The sequence below is a fragment of the Genypterus blacodes genome, unplaced genomic scaffold, assembly GCF_046128005.1.
Source record: "Genypterus blacodes isolate CSIRO-AG114 ecotype Tasmania unplaced genomic scaffold, CSIRO-AGI_Gbla_v1 ptg000143l_1, whole genome shotgun sequence".
Taxonomy (NCBI): Eukaryota; Metazoa; Chordata; class Actinopteri; order Ophidiiformes; family Ophidiidae; genus Genypterus; species Genypterus blacodes.
This window is the reverse complement of record NW_027466945.1, coordinates 468,743-479,827: the sequence shown is the minus strand read 5'-3', so window position 1 is coordinate 479,827 and position 11,085 is coordinate 468,743. Positions and strand designations below refer to the sequence as shown.

Below are 11,085 nucleotides of genomic sequence, written 5' to 3'. Positions count from 1 at the left end.
ATTACTGACAAGGTTAGTGGCTAGTTTTAAGTGGCGAGGTGGGTCACAGTCCAAAGAACATCATGGTAGATGTAAAGGTGGGTTCAGATCAACATTTTTAAATGTTATTTTTAGGTCATAGACAACCATTCAGTAGTCTGCTACCCCCAAGGACAGAACAGCCAGCTCTCAAACTAAAACACTAAACTAAAACACACACTCGTTGTATCTGGATCTTGGCGTAGGCAGGGGCCTAATAGGGCGGCAAATGTGAATCCCACCATCTTCTATGATTTGATACGCTGATGACAGGATCTGGTGACTCCGATATTGTGGAGCTACAACAACTCTTTTAGCTTGGTGACATCATTGTTACAGCTTTCCTCACCAGTTTCTGGGACGACGCGCTCTTTTTTGAATATTTGACTTCAGCACTGACATTATATTTTCATAAGCAATTGTGGATGGATGGTTAAAAACTGTGTCTGTGTATGAGTGACGTAAAGAGTATAGTTGGTGGTACATTTCCAGTAACTTTTATATGTTTATATTGTATTTCTATATAATGTATTTTGTTGTATGTCTCTTTTGAAATTTCTATTATTTCCATCATTGATGCAAAACACTTTAAACACTATGAAAAGTTCAACAAAAATAAAAAATGTATTGACAGATTAGTTGTTACATCATTCTTAATTGAGTAGACCTTCCAATTGTCACGATATTTTACCATTAATTAGTAGCAACTAACTAGTATTACTTCTACTGCTGGTGCTACGACTATTACAACTACTTCTACTTATAATAAATAACATCAGCAGTACGATGACACTGTTATTTTGTTATTATTACTGTTAGCAACAGCACTATTAGTTCAATCGTACTCCTTTAGCTGTTCTTTATATCTATTAATAGTAGTGTAGTCGTATTTATGCAGTATACTGTACAGAGAGAGCGCGTCATTCCATTGGTCAGAAGAGTTCCATAGAGAATTCTGATTGGCTGTCGCGGCGAGTTGAAAGGTTAAGCTTGTTGTCATGTAGCCGTTTAGCTAGGAGTCGTGTGTTATGTGTTCCTTATCAGTGTTTCTTCTTCTTCAATGAGAACATTATTTATTAGTATCACTGTTTATTTTCCGTGTGCGTTATTATTACTTGATTTGTCTTCCTAACATCCAGCGGTGACATCATTGACATGCCGAAGGTAGCCGTGTAGCTAGCAAAGTGACATCGAATACCGCTGACGGATATTAAAATGGTTTCTGTCAGAGCAATGAGGTCGACTAGGCTTCTCTGTTTGTTCAACGCCAGAGCTGTAAACTGCACCAAAACATTACTTCAACCAAGGGCAGGGTGCAATGTGTGCTACGAGAGAAACCTGTGCACTTCACCTTCAAGACGTCAGGGCAGCATGGCCGCTTGGGTCATCCATCAATGTGGCAGCAACGAGGTTCTGAAGTTCTCGAAGGAGGTCAGCGTCCCCTTGATCAACTCCTCCAGGGATGTGATGATTAAAGTGTGTGCCGCCAGTCTGAACCCCCTTGATGTGTCCATGAGGGGTAAGTGCCAAGCATCAAACACAAATATATTTGAAAAAAGGCCACTGGAGTTGTTCACAAACATTTATTTTGAATATTTAGGTGGTTATGGAGCGAATCTACTCAAGTTTAGAAGAGACCCGATGTCTCTGATGGAGGATGGCAGCCAGTTTCCTTTGATACTGGGTCGGGATCTGTCAGGTGTGGTGGTGGATTGTGGGTCTGAGGTGACACATTTCACTCCAGGGGATGAGGTACAAACACTCACACAGAATTCTGTTATTCCTGTATCATTATTCTCCTGCAATACGTTAAATTGTGCAAATCGACCTCAGTGGTGCATTATTGTTGTTACACTGCAGCAGATTCCCAAACATTGCTTGAATAATTCTAGTATCTATCTCTCCAATGTAACTTTCCACAAATGACTGATGATTTAATAGAACTACTCGGAGCCTAATTACTGCATTACAAGCTTCACAGACTAGGAATGTGTGTCAAATGTTAAATGTCATATTTGTCTGTCAGGTGTGGGCTGCTGTCCCTCCATGGAAACAAGGCAGTCTGGCTGAGTTTGTGACTCTATCAGAGTACGAGGTATGTTGGCGGGACACTTAGATGATAGTATTTGCTCTTCACATCACTCTAAAGTAAATCACCAGTGATTTTACTTTGTGTACTTCTGTTGTACATCCCGGAGGTGACAGTGACATTTCTTTTTACCCTGAAATGTCTGTCGTCTTTCATTGAGATGTGGAACTGATCATTACTTTTTGTGTAGTGGAGTGGAGTGGAGCAGTGCAATAACCAATCAAATTATATTTGTGCTGCACCAGCTCTCAGGCGGACACTTAAATGGTGCTGTGTTATTTGCTCATTTTGCTCCTAACCAGCTGCCCGAGCTTGATAAAACAGCTAAATTACAACGTATGGTCATATGTGGGTGTGTCTCTGACTGCTGATCTTGTGGCGTGGCTGAATCTCTTGCAGGTTTCCCTTAAGCCAAAGTTACTGAGTCACGCTGAAGCGGCCTCCATCCCGTACGTAGCCTCCACAGCCCTGTCCAGCCTCGTCAATGCTGGAGGTCTTTGCAGGGACAGCTGCTCCAATAAAAGGCAAGCAAGGCTCTGATCCTGGGTACCCGTCTATTAAATGATCCCTATACCTCATAACCTTTCACATACAGATACGGTATTGAAAGATCTGAATCATTGTATGCCTGTCCAGAAAAAAACCAGACATCTTTGTTTTATTACAGTGTACTGTATATAATTCCGTCAGGACTTAATAATTACACCTTTCAACGTGCTCCTTTTGTGTAGACCACCTCATTGTCATTCTAATTGGCATCAAATAGGTCTCCAAAGATGTAACCCGATGTCTATTCTAATGGAGCCTTTACAGAACCTTTAATGACTCTAATGGCTTCCAATCCTGCAAATCTTTTCATTTATTTTCCACACCCTGAACCTTGCACTATCTTTATTTAGCATTTTCACAGTAATCAAATGCCCCTGTGGTTTCTCCTCATAGAGTTCTGATCACCGGGGGATCAGGAGGTGTTGGAACATTCTCCATTCAGGTAAGTTCAATTTGCACTCCAGCAGCTGCACCACTATCGACGTTCGACCCTTTTAAACTCTACGCGCAGTGTAAAGCCCCCTGCTGTGTTCCGTGTGTTTTTATTCCTACCTTTTCTCATCTGCCATCAGCTATTGAAGGCCTGGGGCGCCCATGTAACTGTTACCTGCTCCCAGAACGCAGAGGGACTCGTTAGAGGGCTCGGCGCTGACGAGGTTGTGGACTACACAGCAGGAGGCGCCGCCGCACACCTAGAAATGATGGAGAAGTATGCTGTGTTGTGGTGGAAGGTGTTGGAAGTGAGCAGATTATGAACTGTACAGTGTCCAAAGGCCCAAAGGGATTAGAGGGTTTTGGTTCTAGACTCCAGCTGGTCCAATAGAGGCCCCAATGAAATGGAGTCATGCTCGCATCTCAGACAGGCTGGAATTGTACGTGCTTTCCCAGCTGACAAATGTGGTAAACAGCATGGCACACTGCTCGCTGCCTCACTTTGTTGTTTCCATGGAGACAAGGGCTCAAGGCTTCATTGGACATTAGCTTTTTCCCCAAAGCCCCACCCACAAAACCTGGGCTTTAGCTTACAGACAAACACATGAACACACAGATGAGCTTGTTGAGGGGGAAAAAGAGAGGGATCTCTTTAGTCTCAGGTTATCAATGTATTGGTCATCTGTGTAGAGAAGACTAACGTTATTGTGAAGATATCAGATTGAGTTCCAATATTGTAAGACTCATATAGACCTTTCAGGGCCTGAGGATGGTATGGATAATGAGAAAACATGTTTTAAGTTCTGGAAATGTCCTGGAAAATTCATTCATTTTCAAAAGCTCATTTCTGACTTGCATACAAATTCAACCTACAGATCGACTTAAAAACTATGTTTCAGTTCTAGAGGCCTATTGGTATAAGAGCACGTATAGAGATGTAATGCCGTCTGGTCTTGTTTTGAATCATTCTGGGGCCTTTGGACAAGCAGTAACATGTTTTGAGAGATTATCATTTTGATGAGTCCTTATTGTTTGATGTGTAGTGAATCACAGTAGATTTAATAATTACTAATAAAAGTAGTAGATCACAATAATAGTGATCTGCAAGGTTGTGATTTGTGTGTTACAGCATTATAAACCTGTTAGTCTGACCATCTGTGTATTTGCCCCACCAGGTTTGATGTGATTCTGGACAATGTGGGAGGGGAAACGGAGCAGTGGGCCCTGGACCTTTTGAAACCCTGGTCCGGCGCCAAGTATGTCACGCTGGTAACGCCTTTCCTCGTCAACATTGATTCCATGGGCCTGCTCGACGGGATGTTCAGCTCCGGATGGACCCTGAGCAACAAGGCCTTAAAGGTATCCACACCTCGGTACAATGAATGTACACCTCTATCATGTCCTTCAGCTGATCAGCCTCAACATGAAACACAGCGCTCTTCAGTCAAGTGTTGCAGAGATGGAGGAATGTGTGAGGATTTGACTTCTTGCCATCAACAATTAAGATTTATATTTGATCTATGGAAACATACCCTACAGGGATAATAAACCTGGAGCTGGTGCAGGTGCAGACTGAGGCGAGTTCCTGAACGTTCCTCCAGTTTTTTACGCCTATGGAATATTTTTAAAGGACACGTTGGTGCAGTTGAGGACACGACTTTAAGTTAGTTAGTCAAGAGTTAGAAGTCTTATTGCCCCTTTTGTGTGTTTGTGTGTTTGTGTGTGTGTGTGTGTGTGTGTGTGTGTGTGTGCGTGTTTGAAACCACATGCATGTTATCGGTGGAGATGCGCCGTGTGTGTGTGTTTGTGGCTGAACCAGCAGCATTTTATGTTTGGCCAGACTGTTGCTGTGTATCTGTGTGTGTCACCCCCGCCCCCCTCCAGCAAATACCAGCGTTTGTGTGTAGCTTGCCAAGCCACCGGGGCCCTTTTGTCCATCAGAGCAGCCGAGCGGTAACTTTGGATCAATCACAGCGGTCACACCCTCAGCACTGGACTGTGTTCTGTCAGTTTCAGGCCCAACTGAGCCCTCTAGTGGTCATTTTCTTGTGGCAATTTGGGTCAGAATCTTGTCAGTTTCAGTCATTTTCTGACTAAGGCGTGGCTAAATGATGACAAATAGAAATGTATTAAGTTAAGATTTGATGATAAGAGTTTGAATCTGAATTTGGATTGCTGGGATGAAGTTTTTTTTTCCCCCAAGTCACTTAATAGAGTTACATAATCATAGTGGCTGTGTTGAATAGATGAATTTGGCCTGGAATAAGGGAGAAGAAGCCCTGGTTAGCCATGCAAAGGGAGGGACAACAAGGGGGAAACTAACATATGTGGTGCTGGTAGATATATGTAGACTGCATTTCCACTTCATGTCTTCACACACCTATTTAACCCTTCCATGTGCTCTTTGTCTTCTCCATTAGAACGTGATATCAAATGGAGTTTTCTACCGCTGGGGATTTTTCGCCCCAGACGGACCGGCCCTGGATGAGGTCTGCAGGCTAGTGGATGAAGGAAAGGTATCGCTGCACTCTCTGATATCATATTCATACATTTGTGCATGGTGGCACTGAGCATCACGTCCCCCCGGCGGTGCTGGTCGGCCGGTGTGCGGTTGTTCTGTCGGGCTATTGAGGCAGGCGCCAGGAAACCACAAACAAGATTTTTTTAAACAGTGCTGAGCAGCTATTCGCTAAGCACGCGGGACCTCAACGCTTTTGTCCCGGGGCTTACAGCGAGCGGCGCGGTCGGACCAGTGGCGGGAAGCCGCGGGGGCTGAGCGTGACCTCCCACTTTGACACCACTGTCCTCCCCATTCATTGTGAAGGACAAGAGATGCTGACCAGAATAACAAACCTGACTGTGCGTGTGATGGGGAGAGCGCAGCATTCTCCAGCCTCATCACATTTCTGAACCCCTCCCTTACTTTGTAACATTGACATCGCCAAAGCAGAGTGCAGTTAGAGTCACACAGCTGTGGGGTTTGATGGCGGAAAGAAAAAAGAGAATTATAATGAAATCTTAGTGCCATGTATTGGACAAAACAACTATCTGTACTCTAATTACATCTTTCCCACAGAAATTCATATTTTGAGCACAGGACAAGTCAGAAAATATAATAGTTCAACTTAAAAACAATCTTATTAGACCTATATTTTGCTCTATATAAGCAGAATATAGGTAATAAGTAAGTAATAGCTGAATTTGGTCTGTAAATAGAGGTTATGAGGCTGTAGATGACATTTTTTGATGAGTTTTTTTGAACAGTTTGATGGTGATATGGATCCTTAAATGAAACCCATTTTTTTTTATTATGTGCCACCATCCCATGTCCGTATGTTGTCCCACCAGGAGACGCTCCCAAGCACCACCAATGTGGTACGCGTCCCAGTTTGAGAACCTCTGAGCTCGCCTAAGGCACCTAATGTAGACTCTTTAGTAAATGAGGACAGTTTATATTACATAAGAATAAATGACTGAATTGTCTACCCACTCATTTTCAACATCAGGTCTGTTATACCTCTGCTTCATATAAAACTAATATTCATGTTTTCTCCACAGATCCTGCCGGTCGTCGAAGCCCAGTTTCCATTTTCTCAGGTGCCAAAGGCTTTTCAGAAGTTGGAGCAGGGCCACGCCAGAGGGAAGACGGTGGTCAGGGTGGAGGAGGACGACGACAACGACCGCAGGCAGGGCGAGGAGCTGGCGGTGAATAATTGCACAGAGAACAGACAGTCGGAGCAAGTGAGGCAAACAGCGTAACCAAATTAGAGACAGGAGGCAGGAGATTTGCCTCTCTGCGATTCCTCTCATTTACGACGAGGCTCCTCCGGACACGCTGAGTCATGAAAGACGTCAGTGCAGTGGAAGACGACGACAAGCACGACTTGCAATAGGAGCCTGGTTAAGGGTGTTGTTCTTGTTGACGTTTGCTTCATGCTGTACTGTTCTCACACGGTGCATTGATGATGATGCACATCACGGAGAAGTTCTAATAACCAGATGGCACCCAAGCACGTCACCGTACAGATCAACCGGCTTTTTGCTTTTTTGTTTTTTTTTATAGCTGCACTTTGTTCATGATAAACAACATTTTCTGCAGAGGTGATATATAAGTGTATTAATAAACATTTGACAAACAGAAGATGCACAAACAGGTTATTGCCATCTTCACACACACACACACACACACACACACACACACACACACACACACACACACACACACACACACACACACACACACACACACACACACACACACACACACACACACACACACACACACACACACACACACACACACACACACACACACACACACACACACACACACACACACAGGCAGTAACATGTTCTGGTTGAAACTGCGGTTTGTTACTAATGCAGTTTGATTTACAGTAAAATGTATTTAAGAACTTTTTTCGACAAAGTGTGCTTTTATTTTTCATACAATAATCTTCACCAAGTGCTGTTGAATATAACAGAAAAACATATTTACCAAACAAGAAATGGGTATTCTGGATAGAAATGTTTTTTTATATGTTGCATTGTTTTGAGAACACAAATTAAAAAATAGTTGTTTGACTTGGATTCATTCATTAAGAAGACAAAATGTAAACTTTTTTTTTTTTTTTTAAGATATTTAAAAATATTTCAAGTCAAGACTCAAAAGTTTTGTATTTGTAAAGTGGCTAATAATACATTCTTATGGACCGACGTCCAGCCTGGAGGTTGCAGTAAAGGTCCGAGCAGACTCCAGTGAAGTACCTCATCCTGAACACTGTGCAGCAGAACTCATCCTACAGTCCGCTTCAGCCGCTCCATTTCATAAAATCTCCACGCTCCACCTTTGGTTGGGTTTATGTAGATCAATCGTATTTAGAATGATTTGGTTTTTGTCGTAGTTATGTCCCCCTGGAAGAGACAAAAGTTTGATGATTAGTGATCTCTGCTGAGGAAGGAAGGAACAACACCACACACACTGATGAGCTGTGTTCACAGACGTAATGAGGCCATTAAAGCCACACGGAACTGCAACACAGGCCTTTTAATTATGGTTAATTAGACATGAAGACGGCGTAGGTCTGTGCTTGATTTACATCTCTAATTTGTGGTATGTGTGACTGATGAGTTACACCTTAAGGATTGGTATTAGTGGAGTTACAGTGACATCGCTCCCAGCACAGCACCACCCAGCTTCAATCCAAGCAGAACTCTAACCAGCAAGAGTAATTCAACAACTTTAAGTGTGCTACATCTATGACATCATGTGTATGTAGGGCCTGATTACATATTAATAACATTTCTTATTCATTCATACATAAAGATCAGATTATCAGGTTATCAAAACCTAGTTGACCATTTTACCATGTCTGAATAGAATGGAATAGAATGGAATGTGACATGTAGACATTATTTAGTCCACAAGGTGTCACTAAGTGCCAGTGATGCAGAGTGACCCATTTAAGTTTAAGGACATATTACAAATTAACACTTTACACATATTGAACATTAATGATTACTTTTTTTTTTTTTTAACAGCGCCATATGTTTCATACGTTGATTACATAAGGCCTCGCTCACCTTTAACCTCCAAGACCAGATCAGCAGTGGCGGTGTGGCGGATAAAGCCATCAGGCGTGATGCTCCACAGGGGGTCTTGGGTGCTCGGCTCTGATGCGAGGCCCAAACGGCTTCCTGCCATGGTCAGACTCCCACTGGGGCACAGGTGACACTCTTCCAACATCTGAAAACACAGAGAAGAGATTGTATTTTGTCCACAGGAGATTTGAGTGGATTGTGAGGATCAGTAGGATAGACAAGAATTAGTTAAGCAATTTGTCCTTAGTCTTGGATGGCAGCTGATTCAATCGCTTTCATTTAAGGAACATTTAGGGGATCACACACTCTTAATAGTCCTCAAACGTCAGTGCTGTGATCAGTTAGTTCTGGTTAATTAGTTGGATATTGAGAAAAACAGTCATCTCTGATCATCACTGAGAGGTTGCTTATTCTCCAGGTCTATACTGAACTGGGCTTTGTGCTCTTAAATCCAAACCTGATCTTTAATTAAAGTGGGATTCCAACATTTTCACACATCAAATTCAGTTTATCAGTGGTGGGGAACACTTATCTTTATACCTTCATAAGCCTTTTTGTTTTTACACCTTACAGCCTTGTTCTCTTCACTCCTGGATTAGTGCAACCCCCCCCTTTTAAAGTCAGTGACCTACTTCATTACACTTCAAAGTCTTTGGATCATTGATACTGATTAAACATAATGAATGAACAGCGGTGTTACCCTGCAGCGGAGGTGTCCATTCTCGAAGAGCCAGATCTGTTCAAATCCACCGGTGTCCTCCATTTCATTAATACGCATTAGTTTGATGTCATCCAAATCACCGACCAACGACATCAGGAGCCCAGAGTCTCTGTTCCTTAAACGGAAATGCACTTGGCTCTGCTCGGAAAAAGAAAGAAGAAAGATTCACGTGCATGAATAATGTGAAAAAACAGTTAACTAATGATGGATTATGAATCTTTAAAGCAGAGAGGTCGGATCATAAAGAATAAACCTCACTCAATAAGATACAGCAGGGATTCATTTCAACTGCTTATCAATAATATCGCAAGTCTATTTACCTGCATAAGAGGACGGAGGGATCCGATTTTCTGCCAACTGCTGAACTTGCGCCATTCGGGTATTTCACCAGGCTTCAGCAGAATCTGGGCACCGCGATAGTTGATTCCCTCATACAACACCCACCTGGCAAACAAGGGAACAACACAAACAGTCAAGTCACAGCTACAAGGACAATAAGGCCAGTTCCTCATCAGGTACGCCTCCTCTATTGGCCTGTTTTCCGCAGTAGTTAAAGCGCTAAACCTTCTAAACCTTCACATCTTTGGCCTGTTGCCCATCTATACTGCAGTTGGAATGTTCCACTCCACAGACAGCTCTGTCTCACTATGGGGCCTTTATGTCCTTTTGGGGTGAACTCACACCTCCGATTTAAATTTCACACATCAGCAGCAGGTTTCCATCATCACTCCATCAGTCTGTGTTGTCACACTGCAATATAAACAAATGCTGACCACGCATTCCACATCCAATAAATCTGAATCTATGAGCCTACGGTGCTCGAGTACGCAGTTTGTACAATCATCTTCAGGGCGGGGTTGCAAGTCGCAGTTCCAATGTTAAAGTTGAGTCACAAGCCTTGCACAAGAGTTGTTTTTATACCAGATGTACAATCAGTATAATAACTTACGACTCATAAAGACAAATAGCTGATGCTCAAGTCCAGATGGAGTCAAAGTCTTGGTTCTGTCAGATTATTAGTGATTATGTCAAGTCAACAAATGTGAAGTCTGTTGTGTTTTGAGTCCATACTACTGACTGATAGGAAGCATCTGTTCAGGTGTAAAGATGACTCCTTTAAGTTTATGTTGAAGAAAACTGACTAGACCGAAGTGCGACAAGCTTCAGACTACATACCAACAACAGCTACATGTTAGCATCTTTACATAACAACTCATAAAACCCTTTTTGCTTTATAATGACCTCATCCATACACTGATGGCAGAGGATTGTTCAGTGTCACATTAACAGACTCTCTGGATGGAGCCCAGATCCAACCTATGCTGTTTACACACGTTTGCCCAAAACGTTCTGAGTGACTTTATAGTGTATAGTTGGGACTGAACCAGCTGATATTAATTAGCACTGATTAGAGGCAGGGTTGCTTTCTAATTACTGATAGATTTCAGCTGGTGTCTTTTTTGCAACTCCCTTTGTTCATGTGTTCAATACTTTTTCCCCTGCGTAATTTGATATTATTACACATAGCTTAATTTCTGAACTTATTTGTTGTGGTTTCTTTGTATATATGGATTACTTGGGTTGTTACCAACATCTGGGGAACATTTCACATCAATAGCACCTTTAGAAATATATTTACTGAGAGAAATGGTGACGTGTTCAATACTTATTTTAC

At 42.4% G+C, this 11,085-nt stretch overlaps 2 protein-coding genes across 5 annotated transcripts in view; one reads left to right on the top strand and one right to left on the bottom strand.

Moving 5' to 3' along the window:
* Window positions 1-989: 989 nt before the first annotated feature.
* On the top strand, window positions 990-7,778 carry LOC143012288 (NAD(P)H oxidoreductase RTN4IP1, mitochondrial-like). 2 transcript variants are annotated; one of them, XM_076165354.1, is made up of 9 exons: window positions 990-1,537; window positions 1,619-1,770; window positions 2,045-2,113; window positions 2,507-2,631; window positions 3,050-3,098; window positions 3,229-3,365; window positions 4,264-4,447; window positions 5,509-5,604; window positions 6,647-7,778. In XM_076165354.1, the coding sequence occupies exons 1-9, from the start codon at window positions 1,234-1,236 to the stop codon at window positions 6,845-6,847; spliced, it is 1,317 nt and encodes a 438-aa protein (XP_076021469.1). In that variant the 5' UTR covers window positions 990-1,233; the 3' UTR covers window positions 6,848-7,778. The 2 variants fall into 2 exon arrangements, with proteins under 2 accessions (XP_076021469.1, XP_076021470.1); XM_076165355.1 differs by lacking the exon at window positions 5,509-5,604.
* Window positions 7,679-11,085, bottom strand: part of LOC143012287 (uncharacterized) — a 22,159-nt gene continuing 18,752 nt past the window's right edge. For all 3 annotated transcript variants that reach the window (XM_076165352.1, XM_076165350.1, XM_076165351.1), the window contains 4 exons: window positions 9,731-9,854; window positions 9,390-9,548; window positions 8,672-8,834; window positions 7,679-8,002 (listed from right to left, as the gene is read on the bottom strand). In XM_076165352.1, coding sequence (XP_076021467.1) covers window positions 7,914-8,002; window positions 8,672-8,834; window positions 9,390-9,548; window positions 9,731-9,854 — 535 coding nt within the window. In that variant the 3' untranslated portion in view covers window positions 7,679-7,913. The remainder of the gene's footprint in view (window positions 8,003-8,671; window positions 8,835-9,389; window positions 9,549-9,730; window positions 9,855-11,085) is intronic.

Coding starts and splice junctions, on each gene's coding strand:
- LOC143012288 (XM_076165354.1), top strand. CDS start 1,234: ATGGTTTCTGTCAGAGCAATGAGGTCGACTAGGCTTCTCTGTTTGTTC. Junction 1,538..1,618: donor CCTTGATGTGTCCATGAGGG/GTAAGTGCCAAG, acceptor TTGAATATTTAG/GTGGTTATGGAGCGAATCTA. Junction 2,114..2,506: donor TGACTCTATCAGAGTACGAG/GTATGTTGGCGG, acceptor AATCTCTTGCAG/GTTTCCCTTAAGCCAAAGTT.